The following is a 20,540-nucleotide window of genomic DNA, read 5'->3' as shown; positions in this document are numbered from 1 at the left end:
GTGTGTGTGTGTGTGTGAGTGTGTGTGTGTGAGAGAGTTTGAGACTCAGCTCTTTGACCTTTGACCCCTCTGTTCACTTCCAGGATGGAGATAAGAAGTTCACGCGTGGTAACGAGCAGTACATCCGCCCCTGCGGGTGGAACCGCGCCGCCCTGCGGGTCGTGCAGAAGTACAGCGACGGGGACAAGTGGCTGGGGACGGGGCAGGACGCCTGGCCCGTGTCCTACCAGGGGAAAGACATGGACGGCTCCCTCATCCTGACCCACGGCGGCAAGCCCGACGACCAGCCACAGTTTCTGGATGCCGCCGCCGCCTCTTTGTTAACAGAAGGGACGAAGGGCCGAGGGGTGTACTCCACGCCGGACATCAGGATCGCAGAGAAGTACTGCAAGAAGTTCAAGTCCAGAGTGGACGGGAAGACGTACCAGGTGGTCCTCCAGAACCGCATAAACCCGGAAAAAAGGAAGTCGTGCCAGAGGCAAGACGTCTGGGTGGTGTACATCCCCGAGGACAGCAGCGACGTGAGGGTGAGGGCCATCGTGCAGGAGTCCATCCGCCCGTACGGGCTGCTGCTGAAGCAGGTGTGATGCAGCTGGAACGACCTGCCGTCACTTCAGCTTCAGGATTTTCACATCGTTAACAAAAAACTGAGAACATGCTTCAAATTCCCAACGGTGGGACTAATAAAGGTATCTTATCTTATGCTTGCTCCGCGCTCGTGGCAGGACGAGCTCCTGAAAGCTCTTTATTGGGAGGGTGTGGGATAATAAACCAGTATCGTCTCTTTATCCTCACAGTTTAGTAAAAATACGACCGTCTGATCAAAGCTCGCTGATCCGCGCTGCCTTTCAGTCTCCTCACAGCTCCAATCACAACTTTACATCCAAACCACCCATAAATAGGCCTTCATCTCAAACACAGGAGGGAAGCGTGCAGCGCGGTTAGCGGCGTCCTGCCTCACGCTGCGATCCTTTCGCTCGGTGTCAGAGTTGGAGGTCAGACCTCTGAGTCCCAAACTTCTTCACATTCCTAGTTTTTAAGCCTCGATAGTGAGGCGGGGTCAGAGGGCAGACCCCGTCAGTCACAGGTGAGCGCACACCGGCTTTAAGCTTTTACTAATTAAACTTCACGTTGTTATTTTTAATAAGACTTGAGACTAATGAGCTCAGGATAAGTTGCTCGCTGCAGTCTAAGAGACGATAGATCGTTATTGTCACAGTTACCATGAAACACTGACAGCTGCTGCCCCCTGCTGGTCCCAGCAACGACTGCAGGCTTCAGAGCTACATCCAGGTGTGTTTCCAGTACAGGCTGAGGGTCGTCTGCAGAGACGCTGAAAGTGGCGTTAGATTGAATTCTCGTCCTGTTTTCCTTCCTGTCTGATCAGCAGCACTGGATCCACTCTTTTCTTTCATGTGTCAGAGAAGGAGATGATTTTGCTTCAGTGTTGTTCTTATTTGAAAATGTTGCTGTGAGGTGTGACGCCACAGGTCTGATGTTTTTCATGGCATCGTTTCAAATGTAAGAATGGAAATGCTAAAGAATCTCTTATATTGAGCTTGTGTGGGGTCTCCACGCTGCCACCAGCTGTGAGAACAGATGTTTTCCTTGTACATGTGAATTTGATTTGCTTGAATGGAATTAAACAGAGTGCACTCATCTGTGTGTGAAGCCTCTTTTTATGATATTTATAAATCTGAAAACCAGGGGTGTCAAACATAAGGGCCGGGGCCCAGAATCGGCCTGGCAAAGACGCCTGGAGGGTCTGGAAACGTGAAAAATGATTAACTGAAGTTTAACAGCTTTCCCTTTAAATAAAGAGACCCACACTCGTGGATCCTTCCAGAACAAAAGTGTTTGTTTGACCGAGCTGGTAAAAGCTGTTCACGCAGGACGCTGTCACCGCGATCACACACCTGACCTACACAGCTGCCACACATCGTTTTCATTTTTAAGCTTCAGTTAGGTTTCATTCTGCAGGATTTGTTATTAGCTCTCCATCTGCATCCTAATCAGAACCACTGCGACGCTGTTAGCGTGACATTTAAACACTGCATTTGTGTCAGTACTGCAAACACCTGTGGAAGCATCGTGTTTGTCCGACTCCACAGACTCGTGTCCCGACATACAACAAACCTGTGATATTCATATACGCACCTTTGAACGTAGACAGGAAGTTAGACTCACATCACATCATGAATGAAGGCGCTTCATTACCGCACGCTGCTGATATGTTTGTTCATTACCTGCAGACTCAGTGTGAACTGTTTTATGGGCAGAGTGCTGTAACTCCTGCCCACCACCAGAGGGCAGCGCAGCTCCAAGTAAAAGCGCAACAATCCCACCTGAACTTTGACCTCAGATAAACTGAGCTTGACAAACGTGCCACGGCTGAGCTGAGGAAGCATTACAGGACACGTGAAACACACCTGACCACAGGTAGCATCCAGCCACGCAGACGACGCAGAAGGCGAGCAGCGCCGGCAGAAGGCAGAGCCCCAGACTCAAACACGGCTGCCTCATCCGGTCTGTGGACGACCGCCCGGCACCTCCTGCAAACACACAATCACACACACCATCATTTATTCTGCTTCTTTTCACATCGTTGTGCCAGCCGTATAAACCCACACACCGGCTCCCTGTGTGGGTTTGAAAGGTTTCACACTGGTTACAGGAAACTCATAACTGGAGGAAAAATGAGCTGCGGCGGTGCCGTGGGGGCGGAGACTCGTCTTTACAGGTCAGCGGGAAATCCTAAAGAGGCCTTGGTGGCGTTTCATAGAGAGAACATTAAAGCTTCTCCTGTGATAAAACCAACCACGAGTGACGCTCAGCTGAGCGCCCGACTATCAAGAGACAATACATAAAAATATCAAACTCAAAACAATTAAATACGTAAAAACTCAGATCAATAGAATAAACATAGAATAGAACATGTACTTTTATTTCACAGTACATCCTGATGTGACGTCTCACTGCAGTTTCTTTCACTCCTTCGTTCCAACGACACAAACTATTAAAGGTGTCAGCACGCACACGGAAACCGCCGTGTGTTCGTGTTCAGCTGCTCGGCTGCAGACGCGTGGACGCGCGGTGACAAGATTCAGGGGGGGTGACGACTCACCCCACTCGTTTTTCCACACGTGTGTGACGTGTAGCATGTTTGTCACAAAATGTCAGTTCATGGAACGCAGAGAGCCCTGGCCCCGGGGCCCCCGAGGGGCCCCCTGCCTCCGTTCTGCTGGGGGGGGCAGCTTGCTGTCCCATCAGCTGATCAACAACACAAACATCCTAGAACAGAAATCCTACTGCACCTTTCAAACTTTGTCAACATCAAGTTTTCTTCTGATCCATGCGGCAAAAAACTGCTGCAGTTTGTTTATTTCGAGTAAAATCGGTGCGTTCGTGGTCGGAAACAAGTCTGCGTCTTTGAACGTGTCCACGTTTCCACTTTTAGACACAGGAACGGTCCCCACCTTCTTCACAACTCAAACGTTTGTGCTGGTTTGTGATGAACGAGCTTTTATTTATGGAGTTATTGGAAACTTGAGCCTCGACAGTTTCACGTCTTTAGCTGCTCTGAGAGGAAACGTGCCAGCATTGATCTGATGGTTTGTTTTTTCTGAATGCAAACTGTAGTTTATTGGAAGTATTCTAAATATTTTAAGTTAACCCCGTTTGTTACTTTAAGAGTGTGATCATGATGAAAACTATCCAGCACTGGTTTATGTGTCACAACTTTTTCACAGTAAAGAAACAGGCTGGGTGACTTTGGATAGAAACTTTTGTTAGTGTCTTTAAAACACAATCAGCACACATGCAGCGCACACATGCAGCGCACACATGCAGCGCACACATGCAGCGCACACATGCAGCGCACACGTTTCACATTGATTTTGTTTGATCTGAAGAAGGTGGGGGCTGAGTGCAGCACAGGTCCACAGACCCGGAGGATCGATGCCAAGAACTGAAGCTCGCTGTAGCCTAACGAGTGACTGAGACACAGAGACGCCGACTGACGGAAAAACTCAGTGAAGACAAAAGAAGTTTGTGATCTAATCCCCAGCTGTGAACGCAGCCCGGACAGCTGCACATGCTGCAAACAGAAACATCCAGCTGGAGCTCTATAAGAGATCAGGAGGTCATAACGCTTACTGACTGGCGCCGCCTACAGGTCCACGCTTGATATCTGCTCCTGTGAGCCAGAAGTCATACTTCCTGGGAAGTGTTCATAAATCGTTTTAAAGAAAGAATCCACGGTCACGGCCTCACTTTCATGTTCCACTGATCTGTTTCCATAGTCATCCTCAACTCAACATGTAAACATTTATGATCAGATAGTCTCAAAACTGTTTTAGAAAATCCAGAAAATGATTTTAAATCTTTCAGCCTCCTGACCAAGTCTGACAGCCTGGACGAACATCTGAAAAAGGAAATCTTACATCTTCATCGTGTATCGTGAAATGTTCCTGCTGTTTAAAACGTTTCTGAGCTCAGCTCGAGCTGACAGCAGAAACGTCTGATCGTCTTACCGTCCACAGTCAGCTGAATTCCTCTGTTAACGTGCATCTTATCTGCAAACCTCCCGATGCAGAAGTACAGCCCAGCATCCTCCTCCTCCACCTCCTGGATCTCCAGGCTGACCAGGCCGGTCTGCAGCGTCCCGTCACACTTCATGCGATGGTTGTTTGTGTGATGGTCAGTGGTGTCCGGCCCTTTTAACTTCCCCTCTTTAACAGTTAACAGAGGCTGCAGCTGCTCTGAGCGCAGCAGGTACCAGGTGATCTCATATTTGTGCGTCATGTTACAGAGTAGAGAGACGTTGTGGCCCACCGGCACCACCAGGGTGGAGCTGTGAACAGGTGAGGCTGAAGCCAGGTGACATCCCGCAGCACTTGAGGAGTGAGCACAGGTCAGGACGGCGTGCACCTGAAGGCTCCTTCATATCACAGAAAACACAACAGGTCACAGGTGTGCGCTCCACAGCTCGATAGAGCTCACAGTTCCTGCTTCATGGTTTTCCACAGAGAAATCATTTCCCCATTAATACTGTTAAGTTTACTGCACATGCTCACAATGAGTCAGGCTGAGGGTCGTGATCAGCATGGAAACTGCTGCGACTGCTGTGCACACCCACAGCTTTAGAAATCTTTTTTATTACAAAAACATTTTTTGTCAGACTAAAATTGATCTGAAGTTATATTATCAGACAGAAAATAACCGTCCAGCCCCTAAAGATGTACACATTACTCCAGATAAACAGGTTTCGTTATAAAAATAATAATATGGATAATATAAAATAATAAAAATAAAAAGCACAATTTTTCATAATTCACAAAGTCTCATCAGCAGCTTTAAGCCACGAAAAGATGCTGAATGATGCTGTTAATGTCCAATAAAACATCAGTGACTTTAAATACGAAAATCCATCAAAGTCTGAAATGCTGCCCAACAAAAACTAAAGTGGAAATAGAAACAAACATTCATAGAAATAATTTATCACAAAATAAAAACAAGAAGACTGCAGACACAAGTATTAGTAGGACTTTCTTAATATTACTATAACAATAATAATTATACATATTTTCAGTACCTTATTATCATTAATATGAGCATACTTTCCTCTATATATATTGTAAATCTAACTATTGTGATATTGTAAATAATTTATAATATCACAATAGTTAGATTTACAATATCCAACTATAGTTTAAGATTTTTTTCAATGCTAAAATCTGAAAAACCAAAAAATCAAAAACACCATCAGGTTATCGAACACTGGGCGACAACAGGATGATTAATCCAGAGAAATGAAAACAGATCCCCTTCCAACATACCCGAGTCTTAGTATTATTGTTATTGTTGTTGTTGTTGTTGTTGTTGGACAAAGCCTTAAAAAGAACAAGAGCAAATCTGAAACTTGTGAAACTTGTAATTTCTCGGTAAAGAGAAGTGAAAGAAAAACGCGTCCAGCTACAGGGAGGGGTGAGTCCCAGGACACCCAGCAGGCCTCGGGTCTGCACCGGGGTCAGGGACCGAGGTCAGCCTGCAACACTCTGCTCCCTCAGTGTGGGGCGTGTCCCGACTTTCACTGGTCACTTGAACGTAAACACGCGATCATCATGAGACAAACTAACGAGCAGAAACACAACAAACACCTGCAGGAGACCCGGATCCCTCGGGCCCTGGAAGGTCTGCATCCTGACCCGGAGACTCAATGACACACCTGGAATCCCGCAGCCATTCTGAGAGGGAGTCCTGCACAGAAATCGAGATAAAAACAAACATAAATGAAATAAAACTCACACAGAACGGTCAGGATCCACGTGACACCCGCCATCATTTAAATACAGATCAGTTTTCTCCAGGTGTGCTGCACGAGCTGTCTGCAGCGCGAGGAGCTGACGCTCACAGACACACAGACTGACACACAGACTGACACACAGACTGACGGCGCAAAGGGTTTTAATGTGGGACGGGGAAGTGAGCGGGACTTGACTGAGCAGCAGCAGAGACCACCAACACTTCTGCTGGAGCGCTAAACGGAAGGCACGCGCTGTTCCCGCGAACTCACGCCGAGGCGTCAGCAGCTTCACGCGCTCCGCTCAGCTGAGCCGGTAAGTTTCGTTTCTGCAGAGCTCCGCGCCGCAGCTCACGGTTGCTTCAAAATAAAAGCCCAGTGACAATATGAATCGGATAATCTTCTTTTCTCCGCTTTTTACAGCGTTTTTCACAAAATGTGAACTAGCAGCGACAATGCTATAATGATGATGATGATGATGAAGAACGGCACTCGGCACTGAATCTGATTCCGTGCTTTTAATTTGACAGGTTCGCAGGAAATCGAAACGCACGCGCTGGGTTGATAAGCCGTCAGAGGAGCCGAGAGTAAACAGAGTGGAGAAACCGCACGCGGGGGACGGAGAAGAAGACTGAGCAGTTTCCACGAAGCGGACATCATGAAAACGGTCACCGAGCGGCTCCGGTACGACACACTGCACTTCCGGTCTGAGCAACAGCTGCTCCTGTTTATTTTATTATTTATTTAATTTAATTTTTATTCAGCAAACATGCAGGTTAATATCTAAACATGTTGTTATTCGGATATGAAAGGATGAGTGAATTCAGACTGCAGGAGAAATAACCATAAAATATGATTATTATTGTTATTATTATTATTATTATTATTACTATTATTATTAATGGTGATGATGATGATGCTGCGGACCTGCAGGGCGGGACCTGCAGGGAGATCGCTGCGCATGGCAGTTTCGTTACTGAGGAAACGAGTCCGTGGGTAGAAATGAAACTTTGCCTGGATCATGTGGAAGCTGAGTTTCGTTTCTGAGCGCTGGTCAGAGTTAAGTTTCACTGCAGCTCACAGGCAGGACCGCTACAAACAGCTGGCTGGACAGATTCCACATGATAGGCGTTATAAGACAGGAAGCGTATGGCACGTGGACTTCTCTCTAATGTGTTTCTAGTGTGTTTCTAATGACCATTTAAGGTGAATAAAGAGAGCCTCATGAATATTGAATATGAAATTTCACCCCCATGTCATACTGTGTATGGTTGTGTGTGTGACAAATAAAATTTTTATTTGAAAATAAGCTGATCGTCTAACCCCGTTATGACGTATTTTCTTGTGTTTCTTTAGGTTTTTCATACTCATGCTGTGTCTCCACACCGGAGCTTTAGTTGGTGAGTATCAGCGTCACACTCTGAGGTCAGAACTGGTCAATCCCACGTCCCTGTTCACAGGATGTTCTTGCTGTGTTTCTTTCTGCAGACTCCTCTTCTCTTTCCTCCGCCATGCTGTCCATCTCCTACATGGCGGGGGACCAGGCGATCCTTCCCTGCAGCTGGAAGTCCCACCTGGGTGAGGCGGCTCTGCCCGTCTGCCACGTCCAGTGGGTGACCTTGTCCGACACGGTGTTCGAACAGCGCGGGGACGAGAAGTGGCAGGCGCCGGAGTTTGAGGGCCGGGTGAGGGTGCCCGAGGAGAAGCTGGGGTCGGGGAATTGTTCCCTGATCATCAGCGACGTTCAGCTCGGAGACACGGGGCGCTACGACAGCTTCATGGTGGTGGATGGAAAGAGGTCCGCAAGAACTCGGGTCTTCATTCAGGGCGTCAGGCTGCTTGTGGGCGGTTAGTGTTTGACATCGTCTCCTTGGAGTCTCGGCAGTCTCCTTCTGATGTCGTTCCTGGAGTATTTCATCTGTTCATTGATGGCTCTTTTGTTTCAGATCATAAATCCTCTCAGTTCCATCAGCCGGGCGAGGACATGATCCTGCAGCTCTACACCCGTCACTCAGTCAGAGTGGTCTTCCAGGCCAGGTGAGCTGCTCACCTGCCGACAGGTGGAGACGCTGGTGGTGGATTTGTTCATCTCCCACCCTCACGCTTCCTCCCCTCAGCTCTTTATTTCCCCCGCTGATGTAAAAGCTCGCCTACTGCTTAATAAAACGACAGTTTGTGTCTCGAATCAAAGGCTGCTGGCTGCTCTGACTCCTCCTATAATTGGTGCCGACAGAGACAGAATGTGGCGTTTGGGGAAAATGATTCGTGCAAAGCAGAAACTTTCACGGCAGACAGATTTCATTTTGGGATAAACCCACAGATGTGCTGCTGCACAGAGCATGCACTGCGCCAGGATGCAAGGGGGAGGGCGGGGGAGATCTTCTTACAGGGAGGCAGACGTTTGTGGCTCTGTGGGCAGACTGATCGCGTTGCTGTTGCTTGTGCACTCTGAGGACGACGCGGCGTTTTTGTTCTGACAGCATTTACATTCTCCACAGAAACGACTCGGCGTGGTCGGACCTGTGGATGAGGGGCGATAACAACAGTCAGCGCCTGGAGAAACACCTGCTGCTCGAGCAGCTGACGGTGAAGAGGTTAAAACCATCAGATGAAGGAATCTACAAAGTCCTGGACCAACATGGCCTCGCCGTCAGCACCGTGCAGCTCTCTGTGGATGGTGAGCCTATCGATTGATCTTAAATGGGATTACCTAGATTACTTTAAATGAGTTAGTACTGCAGGTTGTACTCCTGAGAGTCGCTGAGTGCACGTCGTATGGACAAAAGCACTGACAGGAGCTGCTCGGCTGTGGAAACTCAAACCGTGAAGCTCTTGTGTGTGAACGCCACAGGGCGTTTTGTCCACACGGTGAATCTGAGCACCAGCGCCGTCTACGATTAACAGCGCTCGACACCGAAGCGTGGGAACGCTCCGCTTTGCCGCAAACGGAGAATTAAATTACAAACTTAAAACAGGAAATGGTTTTTTTGGACCGCGTCGGCGTTTCTGCTGAAGAACCAGAAATAGAGAAAGTTGAGCCCCGAGCGTCCAACAGAGTCAGCTGACGACACAGAATAACTGAAGCCGTTTAACCTGTGCTTTTACTGGAACTATCGTGTGCATCATCATCACATGTACCTGTCTGTCCCACAGCACAAGCCCGTCCTGACCGGAGAGTCCAGGAGAAGCTGGAGTACGTTCCCACAGGTGAGGAAAGCGCCTGCATGGTGCCCATCAATCAGGCATCTGAAGAGTGATTTTTAAGGACATTAAATTAAAAAACCCTCTGTGTTCCCACTTTGATGTCTTTCCAGATGTTGCTGCCAAAAGCAGCTGTTCAGCTCTTCTCACCCTGGCGGTTCTCGTCCTGAGTTTCCAAACTCTTCAGCTTCTCTGAGTTTCTTCTGCACGAGCTGCACACGTGACTCCTGCACATTACAGGCAGCAGATGGTGACAGTCACGTGTGTGTGTGTGTGTGTGTGTGTGTGTGTGTGTGTGTGTGTGTGTTGCCCGGTCTTCAGAATGAGTGTGATAAGAAAACAGTGTGTTCATTTTTTGACCCTCAATCATCGGCCGGCTTCGTAGAAACGCAGCCGCGGCTCAGACTGCGACGCAGGTTTGTTCTTAGGTGTAGATTGACACTACGATGGATGGAAACCTGCAGCCTGCCTCTGTTTGTTCACTTCTAAATAAGCCGCGCTGCGATCCTGATAAGGCGTCATTTACAAAAGGCACCTTTTAGGTTGCCAGATTTGAGAAAATCCTCCTCCATCATGACTCTTTGCCTTTTTAGCTCTTTATTTCATTATGGAGACCCCTGCAGTGAAGTGATCACCTCTGTGCTAGAGAAGCACCAGACCTCGTCACCACGGAAACCACTGCCGATCCAACGGAGACACAGATGGAACAGTTTCACTCATTTTGCTCGGAAAATGAGTGAAAGATTCAAAACAACATGTCAACGAATCAGAGAAACTCTGACCTGTTTCACCAAAACTTCTCCGCACAAAACAGTCAAACAGCTCCGTGTGAACGTCTGCATCTGCAGATCCCATTAGTAATGACAGCACCACCACATACACTGTAAAAGTCCTCGGAGCTCTAAAACACTCAGAAGACGAGCAGAAAATGACCTGAAACGTTTATGTTTGGGTCTCCTTCACTGACCGTGGGAAATCAGCACTTTCCTGCCCAGGGGTCAGAGTTTATTGGGGGGGGGGGATCACCGTGATAAAGAGGTAAATGAATGAGGCAAAGTGTGATGACGGAGGGCGGAGCACATCAGCAGCTCATTAACCTTTTGGAAATGGTGCCTTATGAGGAAGTGACTGCTCCGGCCGAGGATTTCAACAGTTAAGAATGTAAAGAGAGATATATGTAATATATACGATATATTTTGTTAAATGTACTAAATGGACAAAAAGCACTGTCAGATTCATCTATGTGAGAAGAGTGTCTGCGCACAAAGGGCGGAGCCACTGCAGATCAGTCAGATAAATCCAGAGAAGATGAAAACGTTTTCAATGAAAGTATTACGTTTAGAATAAAACTCGTTACATTTGCAACAAAACTTTTTTTTTTTTTAATCGCTCGTTGCCCCGTGTCCAACATCACCATGGCAACAAAGACGCCGCCCGCTGTGGATGAACAGATCAGCTGGTGTTTCGGGCTCAGGGGCGTCTGTGGTGTGCTGAGCTTCGTCCAGCCTCATCGTTTTCCACCAAGAAACACTTTAATGATTTTTCATAATTTCAAGTTCTTTTAATCTTCTTTAGCCTTTTCTCGTCACTTCTCTGCACTTAGAAGCCTTTATCGATGTGGTCGCTGTAGCTTTGGGTCGTCGCTTTAAACAGTCTTTGATTCTGTATCCAGTCAGACGCAGTTAAATCAAACGATGTCCGAGAGCTTCAGTTATCGGTCTGGTCGCACCGCGGTGCGTTTGAGGACGCTGTGGTATTTGCTGTGTTGTGGTGTTGGTGACATTCAGACTGCTTTCCATGAACTATAATCATTTAAATTATTACGATGATCTTTGTGAATAACAACAATAAATAAAGCGCACAGACAGACTGGTGTTGTACTCTCATTGTTAGACTTCACACAGATTCACATCAATAACACGACACACTGTCTCCTCACCAACAAATCTATTAAAACACTCTCCCACACTGTCAGAGAACCACATGTGGATTCATCCGCCACTGAAAATAGTTCCCATAAAACCGCACCATTCCCCAGATTGTACAGCATATAACGAGATCGTGTTAGCGTGATGGATCACTTCTATGAAACACCGGCAGCGCTGATGTTTTCAGACTGTAGATGAAAGATGGAGTGGGATCATGTGACGAAGCTTAAATATGATTGTTGGATCAAAGCATGGAGCCACAGCACAAGCAAACACGGTGCACAGGTCCAGTTAGCAGCTGCCTGTCAGTCAAAGAGGCCACGCCCCTAATCAATTACAGTTTAAACAGGTGAGTTAGAAAATACAGTTTTGTAAACCTGTAACACGGTGCTCACTGCTGGGAGTCGGCCTCTGGTGGTCGTGGGAGGAACTGCAGTGTTTCACAGCTCCACACTGGCTGGAGGCTGAGACTGAACTAAGCAGACCTGCTAATCTAGTTTAAATGTCGTTTTTCTAATGAAGCTGGTGGGCGGAGCCTCACAGAGACGGTGGGCGGAGCGAGATGGTTTGAGTCTAAACACTGGACCTGCTGAACAAACATTTTGTCCTTTCAGCGTCAGTCTCAGTAACGTGTTCCACAGACGTGCTCCCGTCTGATTAGAGCAGCGAGCCAATCAAAACAGCTGATAGATTATTGATCATCTCACAAACTGAAGCTCAGTCACTGAAAGCTGCACGGCCTTCATCGCTTCTATCGGGGATCATCATTTTATTCTTCATTCAATGTGATTAGACATTCATTTACATTAGGTTGAATTAGCATTTAATTGGAAGTTTTGCTGTTGCTGTAACAGAAGCCAAAGAACCCTGCACACCCCCACAGTCACTGTAGAGCCAGGAGGGCCAAACGTTTCCCTGACAGGGGCAACGTGGCCGAGCGTCCGTGGTTCACTGGCTTCTTCACAGTTTTTAAAGTCATGGAATTAAAATTCACTCTCCTCCGCTGACCTTCGACACGGCTCCTTCATCTGGAGACAAAAGTCTTTAACACTCCAAACTTCACAGAAAAGAAGACGAAGCAGCGGTCGGCTGCAGAGAACCGTCACCTCCACCCGCAGGAGCGTCGGTGCGTTCGCCGGCTCTCTGACCCCCGACCCCGACAAAGGCGTCCCGTTAGAAGTTGGGTTTGTGCTTCTTGACCTCCACCATGAGGTGGTGGAGGTTGATGAGCTCGGAGCGGACGGCCAGGCTGCGGAACGTGGGCTGGTTCAGGACTTTGTGGAAGCCGTGGTAGTACTGGATGAGCTGCGTCAGGGCGCCCTGCGGAAGGAGGATGTGACTCACGTTAGTAAAACTAAACACATAACCTGAAGTTCAAACCATTTACAGCGCGTTTCTTCTCAGCTTGTGAAGCTGAACTAGAACCACAGGTTTGTGTCCCCACTGTGTCTGAAGCAGGCGTCAGGCTGTGTGTGGGCGCATGAAACACGCCTTATTAATGCGAGCGCGCTCAGAGCCTGAAGCAGAGAGCCGGCGAATTAGAACCCGGCTGTGTTGGTCGTGCATCCCGCTGGTGATCGAGGTGAAGGAGGCAAAAATCTGAAGAGTAACATGAACTGTGAACTTATGATAGCGTGTCACAGCTGTGATCGCTGCCTCGCAGCGTGTCCCTCAGGCTGATCCACTCTAGCACTGATGTTGCTGTGATGTGCAGTCAGACATCGTTGTTCCTGTTTTTATTGATGAGTTCTGCTTCTCAAATATGAAAATGTGCATGTTTTGTTCTCAGTTTAATCTTCTTTAACATTGTTTAGTGTGTCTCGTTTCACTCTCACACACTCTGCAGGTTATTTTATACTTTATTGACCATTTATTTTTCTTCACTGTTTTGCATCCGTTTGGAGACATTTTCTCACTTTTTGGACCTTTTGTGTCGTTTTAAATCTTTGTTTTAAATTTTGTGTCACTTTGTAGCCAGTTTGTATGTTTTTGTCCCTTTGGAAACCTGGTGTCACGGCACAGTTAGCCCACAGAGGCTGTGTGGCACACCTGCCGCCCGGCTCACCTGGATGATGCTGGTTCCATTTTTGAAGTTGGTGAAGGACCTCATGACGTCCTGACTCATCGCCTCCACCGACTGTTTCCATGTGCTGGAAAACCCCCGAACCAGCTGAGTGATTCGAGCTGCACACACACGCACACGCACACGCACACACACACACACACACACGCACACACACACGTTAAGTTTCAGTTTCCGTGTGCATGCTGACTCTCGGTTTCCTCGCCATCGTGTTGCTGGGGTCAGCTTCCTGTCAAACATGCTGGTCAAACAAAACAAAGAACCACAGCGAGCACACACGACGTGGTGAACAGGAAGTGGGAACCTGACTCTGACTGACATGAAAGCACAAAGACTGAAAGGGAAATAAAGCTGCTGGTTACTCTGGAAAACAAAACCCAAGGCTGCGGTGAGAGAAGCACGCTCGCTCTGCCGCTGACAGCCGCAGGCGATGACGCGGAAACCAAAACGAATAACCAGCTCGATTTACTCCTGAATCTAATCCGGCCACGTCATCATTACGGATTCTGACATCACGGTGAGCTAACTGTAGAAATAACAGCCAGAAAGGAATCGGCCAATCAGACGACAGCTTTACTCACATCCTCTTTCAAACACAGCACAGCACAACACACCATCTCACACCTGAACCTTCACAGCAAAGGTAAAGATATTTTCTCACCTTCGTCGTTCTTCAGCCGGTCCAGCTGCCCTTTCTCCATCAGCGCCTCGGCCTCCTTCACAAAGGCGATCATCCCTCCGAACGGCGGAGAGAGAATCTCCTCGATGAACTCCTGCAGAGGACGAGAGGAAGGAAGACGGCAGGATCAGGAACTAAAGTGTTCGAAGTTACTTAGAAATCTAGTAAAAGTACTTTCAAGCTTAAAACAGCCGTTCACGTGCACGCTGACCTAAGCTGTTGCACGTTTATAAAGTGTGAAAATATTTTCACCACAGCAGATCACCTGCTGCCTCCACCTCCACCCCTCTGCATGTCCTCCTGCACTACATCCTCTGAGGTCCTCCTCGTCTCCTCCTGCCTGGCAGCTCCATCATATCCTCCCTCCCTCCTCTGCACATGCTCAGACCACCTCAGCCTCTCTGACTCGTAGCTGTCCCTCTCATGGACTCATCTCCATCCTTCTCACTCTCAGTGAACATCTGAACCTCTGCTGCTCGGCCTCCACTGTCTCCAAATCACCACAGCAGGTCTCACTACCATCTTTAAACAGTCTCTCACCCTTGCTGCGCTCCTTCTGTCACTCGTCTCCACCCGCTCCACCCTACCTGCACTCTGTTCTTCGTCTCTCTTTGGAAAGTTGACCCCAGGTATTTAAGCTCATCCACCTTCTCTGCCTCTGCTACCTGCATGCTCATCTCTCCACTCTGGCTACACATCACAGTGTCGTCTGCTCCACCCTCACAGACTCCTCCCCCACTGTCACATGCAATATATCTGCATCCAGCAGATGTCGCTATCGGGTGACAGGCTGTGCACGCAGTACTGAGAACGTGCTCCGTACGTCCTCTGTCAGCAGCAAGTGAATTATTATTCAGTAATGCCAGTGTTCACAAGATGCTTCCAAAGGAAACACACACACACACACACACACACACACACACACAGACACAGACACAGACACACAGACACTTTAAACAGGAGGGACATAAAACTATTCAAAGTTATTACTTGCAGAAGGGAAATATGAAAACCTTCTGACATAAGCATGACATCAGAAACCTGAGTGAAACAGCTGAGTGACCCACGGTGATGATGATCATATTTACCTGAGTTCTGGCCAGCAGCAGCTGCTGGAAGCCTTCCACCTCTTTACTGTCGTCTGCTGCCCTCTCCTGGACACAGCAGAGAAACACCAGCAGCACCATCAGCCACACAGAAATCCAACTTTTCTTTTCCATAAACAGAATATTTTCCCCACGTCAGCACAGATCCTGAGGGGCGTGTCGTGCTGTTGATGGTGCTGGTCGTGGCGCTCACCATGAGGACGCTGAGCATCATGTCGTAGTTGTTGATGAGGAAGATGAGCTGATCTCTCCTCGACGGGAACTCTGCCGCCATCTTCAGCACGAAGTTTTCAACCTCAATCTGGAGACAGAATCACAACAAATCACTGAACACAAATTCAGTCTGTGCGTGTGAGTGCGTGTGTGCGCGTGTGCGCGCGTGTGTGTGTGCGCGTGTGTGTGCGCGCGTGTGTGCGTGTGTGCGTGTTACCTGCAGCTGTCCCAGCAGAGCGTTGGTCCTCTCGTTGGGGAACGTCTGGTTGATGCTGACGATGGCTGAGGAAAACTCTGCGTAACGGCGAGTGATCTGAAACCACACACACGCACACACACACACGCGCACGCACACACGCACGCACACACGCACGCGCACACGCGCACGCGCGCACACGCACACACACACACACACACACACGTGTGAGTGGAGTGTGCAGCAAACACAGTGCTGTGTGATGTGCAGTGTGTGTACGTACGTAGTGTGGTCTGGTGTCCAGTACTCCCAGTTTCTGAGGGTCTGTGTTTCTGATGCTGCTGATGTTCATCTCCAGAATGAGCTCAAACCTCGGCCACAGCAGCTCCAGCACCGCCTCCCAGTACCTGACAGACAGCACCAACACCATCAGCCTCCATCAATCTGAACACCTCCCTCTCTGCACCGGCCGATGTAACCACGAGCACTTATCAGCTAAACAGGAGATGGTGGGATTGGGAGGAGGTGGAGACACTGAAAGAGTCAGAGTACAGCAACACTACAGGAACAGAGGAGGAGACTGACTTGTCGAGAGCTGGGATGTTCCTCTTGGCCGTGATGGCTCTGAACCGGAGGATGATGTGGATGCAGAGGAAGACGGCGATGCTGTCGTAGCAGTCGGACACGTAGGTGGACATGCTCTTCTGCAGGAGGAGACAGAGAGCGGGGCTGACACGCGCTGCACGACTGTCGCTCAGGAGCTTTTTTGGTTTTTATGACTTTAAGTTTGGTTCCATGTAAGCTGAACTGTGACCCCCAGGAACACCAGTGGCTCCACTTAAAAACATCACTGCATGCACTTCCCTTTTACCTGGATTTCTTCAGCATTTCCAGGACTGAGATGTTTGCAGATTGCAGAGCAAAACTCAACATGTTCCTCCTCTCTGCTGAACATGTGTTTAGTTTATCACCCGAGGATTCTGCTTAGTGACAAACTCACGGAGAACACAGCTGTTTCTACCAGCGTGTCCTGTTACATCAGTGCTTTGAATATCAGTGATAGCAAAACAAAACACGCTGCTCGTGATCCAAAGCCTGTTTATGACAAGGTCGGAGAATAAATGTGGTTTGAATTGACCAAACAAACGTTTCTGCTGGAGAGGAAAGAGAGGGAAGCCTGCAGCTCTGACAGGAGGCGGGGTTCTCACCAGGAACATGCTGAGAGTCTTTCCCATGATGCTGTTGAAGAGGTCGAGGGCGGAGTTTCCAGCCACCATGAAGAAGTCAGACAGGAAGAGGTATTCTCTGCAGCCGTTGTCGAGCAGAGCGTAGTGCTGGCTGCGAAACAGCGTCTCATAGGGATACTGTGGAGAGCGAGAGGGAGAGTTAGACCTCAGACGACCTCGGTGGCACAGATCGGCTGCACAGACTGTAGCTAAACGATGGACACGCTGTGATGTCACCCATTAGTTTGTGAAGTCTCGTGTTCAGCGCTGTGACTGTCGCCATCTCGGAGTCTGAAACACAATTTGCTGAGCGCAACAACAAAAACTACACATTTCTATGGCAACAACCTGTCAATCACAGAGTGGACACGCCCTTAAAGGACGCCCCCTTCAGCTGACTACAAAGACTGCAGACCTCTGCAGCTGTTTCCGTCTGTGTCTATGTCACTGCTCCCAAACTGCAGTGAAAATTAAAAATCTCATAATCTGCCACAAGATGTCAGCGCTGAGCAACGGAGCTCAGCTGGAATTTAAACTGGATCCTAAAATCATTCCCGTCTCATTAAAAGCGAGGACGTGCATCCTGTTTGTCCTGAAGGGGGCGTGTCTCGTGCTACAGACGCTGGTTTGTTCACAGGGAATTTTATTTTCTTGTAAATGGCAGATCCGCAGGACGCGTTTGGGTTGAGCAGCTCGATCTGCGGCAGCGCCGTCTCTCACCCTGCTGTCTCCTCTCTGAGCCGTGTGCGGGACCAGGATGGGCCCCTCCAGCTCGGCCGGGCTCAGGATGGCCCCCCTCTGGCCCAGAGTGAAGATGGTGTTCCTGCTCTTCAGAGACGGTTTGGAGAAGAAACCTGCAGCGGCGAGTCAAGGAGCCTCAAACAGTCTGAAAATGTGAAGCAGGCGTCAGAGCGCCCGAGCGCCGCGCACACGGTGAGCAGGCGTGACACAAACAACAGACCGTGAAGGATATCTTTCTTGGCTGTGTCCTCGACTCCCATCAGGTCGTCTTTGTCTGCCACCTCCTCGTACTGCGGGACACGCAAACATCAGCTGTTATCCACACGAAGACGGCGTGCAGCCACGTCGACACAAACACAGCGAGGGCGCGACCCCGCCGCTCACCCACCTGCACTTTGAGCAGCCTGCCGCTGTACGACTTGAAGTAACTGTAGTAAATCTTGCTCATGGTGTCCACGTACTCGTCTCTGATCTCCTTGGCGACCGTTCTCTCATTGGCCAGAAGGAACTGGTAGAAGAACCTGCAGTGAAAACAACAACAGCATCGATCAGCTTCTTCACTTTGTGTCCAGTTATTTCTAACGCACAATTAAAAACAAGTTCAACACAACAAAAAAATAACAAACAGACGGTAAAAAGATGGGTGGAGCTTCCAGGTCAGGAAACAGAAGGTGGAAACGTGATGTCAGCGAGTGACGTCGCCGTGACTACGTCCACCTTTAAGTTTAAAAGCTCACCTCAAATAAAAAACTAACGCAGACGTGTGCGCAGACTTATCAACAGTCCAACATATCGAATAATTCAAATCAATAGAAACAAAACTAAGTGTAGTGTTGGTAAATACAGCTGAGGATACAGAGGAGTCTCGGCACAGACTTCACCTGGATCCGCCCCGTGAACCATGCGGCGCTCAGGATTCTGCGTCACGTGACAAACGAGGAGCGGAACAGAAACGAGTGCTTTTAAAGACGTTTCAGTTCCTCGGGTGTAAAAATGGACTTCTTGCTCTTTAAATGGACAGAAGCAACAAAGAAAAGACGTCTGTAGGTTCAGCGTAATGCAGACTGTGAGTGGACCCGAACGCTCAGATTTATGTCAGAAATGTGCAGAAGCTCAGCTGTGCTCACCGGTACTTCAGCAGAGTGTTCTGTGGGATCTGGTAGTTGGTCATCGGTTTCCTGAAGGAGTAAATCTTCTGAAGAATGAACTCTCTGATCTTTGACACGGCCTGAGGAGAACAGAGAGTGTGGATGTAAGCACAAAGATATAAAACCTGATAAGTAGGCAGAGGAACGAGTTAAACGCCTTCGTGTGGCGCGGGTACATTAAGCGCTCTGCCTGAAAGAGCTCAGGAGAGCAGCTCAGCAGGTTTCTGGCTTATTAATGAGGACTTCCTCTCATTTCCTGTTTGTTATGGACTTTAACTGTAAACGTGATTCCAAAGAGTCGGGAACTTTCCTCCCGCCCGTCTCTCACCTTGAGTTTGAGGCGGTCCACGATGTCCTGGATGTCGGAGCAAGCCAGCGTCTCTCTGAAGCTCAGCTCTTTGGCAAAGTTGATCTTAGTGTTGAGCTCGTGGAGCTGCTCCAGAAACTCCTGCTCCGTCACAGGACTGTCCAGGATGGTGCTGCCAACACACACGACCAGCAGATTAAGTCATGCAATCACCACAAACCACTGATGGCTGGTTAATCCATCAGGAACAACTCTGAGGTCTCTGCAAACTGAGCGCCATCCAACAAATCACTCATTACGATACAGACACTTTTTCTTTGCGGCGACAGCCGTCAAACCTACGAGATCATGGCCCCGGGCACCACCAGCTCATCCACCAGCTGGCTGAGGTGGCTGCGCACGGCCTGCCGGTTCTTCAGCCGCACGTTCATGCTGACCGACTGCTGCTGCAGGGTCTGGATCTCACTGCTGATGGAGGACAGGTCGCTCTGGAAGCCGCTCAGCATGCCCTCCATACGCTGAGAGACACACAGCCGTGAGGTTAGACTGAATCTGCTTTAACAAGAGGACAGCGCTCCCATGACAGTTTGAAAAAGTGCCCGCCTCTCACTTTCCCACTTGAACTGGACCCACCTAAAAACTTAACTGAGCACCGAGGACGGAAAAGAATCCGCTCTGATGCAGAGCGACGAGTAACCACAGCAGCCGTGCTGCTTTTAGTGAGCACACTGTGACGTAAAGCGCCTTTGTTACTTTAAGCTTGTGTGCAGAAAACTGAAGTAAGGGTGCAGAATGACAGGAAGGGGTCTCTCAGGTACATCTGTCCCGCCTCTGCACAGCTGCACAGTGAAGACGTGTTCTTCTGCTGACGCTTCTGTGAGAACTCAGCTCAGAAGATGTGACAGGGAAACAAAACGCGTCTCGACTCCTTCACAGAAAACTCGAATCACTCTCAAATATCCACAAGACTCCATCCCAGCAAGAGTTTTCTGTATAAATGTCACACATGATTATTTTCTGTCTGTCTCAGTCGTCTCACCTCCAGGATGGAGTCACAGGCAGTGATCTGGTTGTGCAGCAGGGCGATGTTCTGACTCTCTTTGATGTCTGCACGATGAGCGCTCAGGAAAACATCATCAGTGACGGGTGTTAGTGTGTGGTTATACATTATTAGGTGAAGGTATTCAAACTGGGAGCTGTGAAGGATACAGTCTTTGATGGAGGCTTGTTCAATCCTCTGCAGCTCTGCCTCCACCTGTTTGGAGTACTGACGGAGGTCGACACCCTGAAAACCGACGGGAGGAAACTGAAATGTATTATCTGAGCTTTGAAAGAGGAAGTGTAGAGTAATAATTATTTTATAGAACCTTTCAAAACAAAAGTAACAAATCCCTTCACATTAAAAGCGTCA

The 20,540-nt window shown here is 48.7% G+C and overlaps 3 protein-coding genes across 5 annotated transcripts in view; 2 read left to right on the top strand and 1 right to left on the bottom strand.

Annotated features, from left to right (window-relative positions):
• The window catches only part of LOC102200810 (uncharacterized), a 3,275-nt gene extending 1,616 nt beyond the window's left edge, over positions 1-1,659 (top strand). The window contains exon 2 of the mRNA XM_005750304.2: positions 84-1,659. Coding sequence (XP_005750361.1) covers positions 84-587 — 504 coding nt within the window. The 3' untranslated portion in view covers positions 588-1,659. The remainder of the gene's footprint in view (positions 1-83) is intronic.
• A 4,674-nt stretch (positions 1,660-6,333) lies between these two features.
• On the top strand, positions 6,334-10,861 carry LOC102199906 (uncharacterized). Of its 2 annotated transcripts, XM_005750300.2 has the most exons (8): positions 6,334-6,617; positions 6,832-6,985; positions 7,658-7,701; positions 7,790-8,149; positions 8,248-8,338; positions 8,800-8,978; positions 9,455-9,508; positions 9,616-10,861. In XM_005750300.2, the coding sequence occupies exons 2-8, from the start codon at positions 6,960-6,962 to the stop codon at positions 9,696-9,698; spliced, it is 837 nt and encodes a 278-aa protein (XP_005750357.1). In that variant the 5' UTR covers positions 6,334-6,617; positions 6,832-6,959; the 3' UTR covers positions 9,699-10,861. The 2 variants fall into 2 exon arrangements, with proteins under 2 accessions (XP_005750357.1, XP_005750358.1); XM_005750301.2 differs by lacking the exons at positions 6,334-6,617; positions 6,832-6,985 and adding an exon at positions 7,357-7,507.
• A 511-nt stretch (positions 10,862-11,372) lies between these two features.
• Positions 11,373-20,540, bottom strand: part of vps52 (VPS52 subunit of GARP complex) — a 12,169-nt gene continuing 3,001 nt past the window's right edge. For both annotated transcript variants that reach the window (XM_005750296.1, XM_005750297.1), the window contains exons 4-20: positions 20,339-20,414; positions 20,169-20,236; positions 19,472-19,647; positions 19,151-19,301; positions 18,802-18,902; positions 18,063-18,195; positions 17,907-17,964; positions 17,654-17,787; positions 16,916-17,071; positions 16,293-16,411; positions 15,991-16,114; positions 15,729-15,824; positions 15,492-15,599; positions 15,281-15,346; positions 14,175-14,286; positions 13,496-13,614; positions 11,373-12,750 (exon numbers count right to left, since the gene is read on the bottom strand). In XM_005750296.1, coding sequence (XP_005750353.1) covers positions 12,604-12,750; positions 13,496-13,614; positions 14,175-14,286; positions 15,281-15,346; positions 15,492-15,599; positions 15,729-15,824; positions 15,991-16,114; positions 16,293-16,411; positions 16,916-17,071; positions 17,654-17,787; positions 17,907-17,964; positions 18,063-18,195; positions 18,802-18,902; positions 19,151-19,301; positions 19,472-19,647; positions 20,169-20,236; positions 20,339-20,414 — 1,944 coding nt within the window. In that variant the 3' untranslated portion in view covers positions 11,373-12,603. The remainder of the gene's footprint in view (positions 12,751-13,495; positions 13,615-14,174; positions 14,287-15,280; positions 15,347-15,491; positions 15,600-15,728; positions 15,825-15,990; positions 16,115-16,292; positions 16,412-16,915; positions 17,072-17,653; positions 17,788-17,906; positions 17,965-18,062; positions 18,196-18,801; positions 18,903-19,150; positions 19,302-19,471; positions 19,648-20,168; positions 20,237-20,338; positions 20,415-20,540) is intronic.

This window comes from Pundamilia nyererei, unplaced genomic scaffold (assembly GCF_000239375.1).
Source record: "Pundamilia nyererei isolate P.nyererei 1_Seehausen unplaced genomic scaffold, PunNye1.0 scaffold00268, whole genome shotgun sequence".
In the NCBI taxonomy this organism is placed as follows: Eukaryota; Metazoa; Chordata; class Actinopteri; order Cichliformes; family Cichlidae; genus Pundamilia; species Pundamilia nyererei.
This window is presented reverse-complemented; position numbering and strand designations above follow the sequence as displayed.

Excerpts from the sequence above, each read along its gene's own strand:
- LOC102199906 (XM_005750300.2), top strand. The coding sequence starts at position 6,960 with ATGAAAACGGTCACCGAGCGGCTCCG. Across the intron at positions 6,986-7,657 it reads ACGGTCACCGAGCGGCTCCG|GTTTTTCATACTCATGCTGT; the intron begins GTACGACACACT and ends GTGTTTCTTTAG. Across the intron at positions 9,509-9,615 it reads GCTGGAGTACGTTCCCACAG|ATGTTGCTGCCAAAAGCAGC; the intron begins GTGAGGAAAGCG and ends ATGTCTTTCCAG.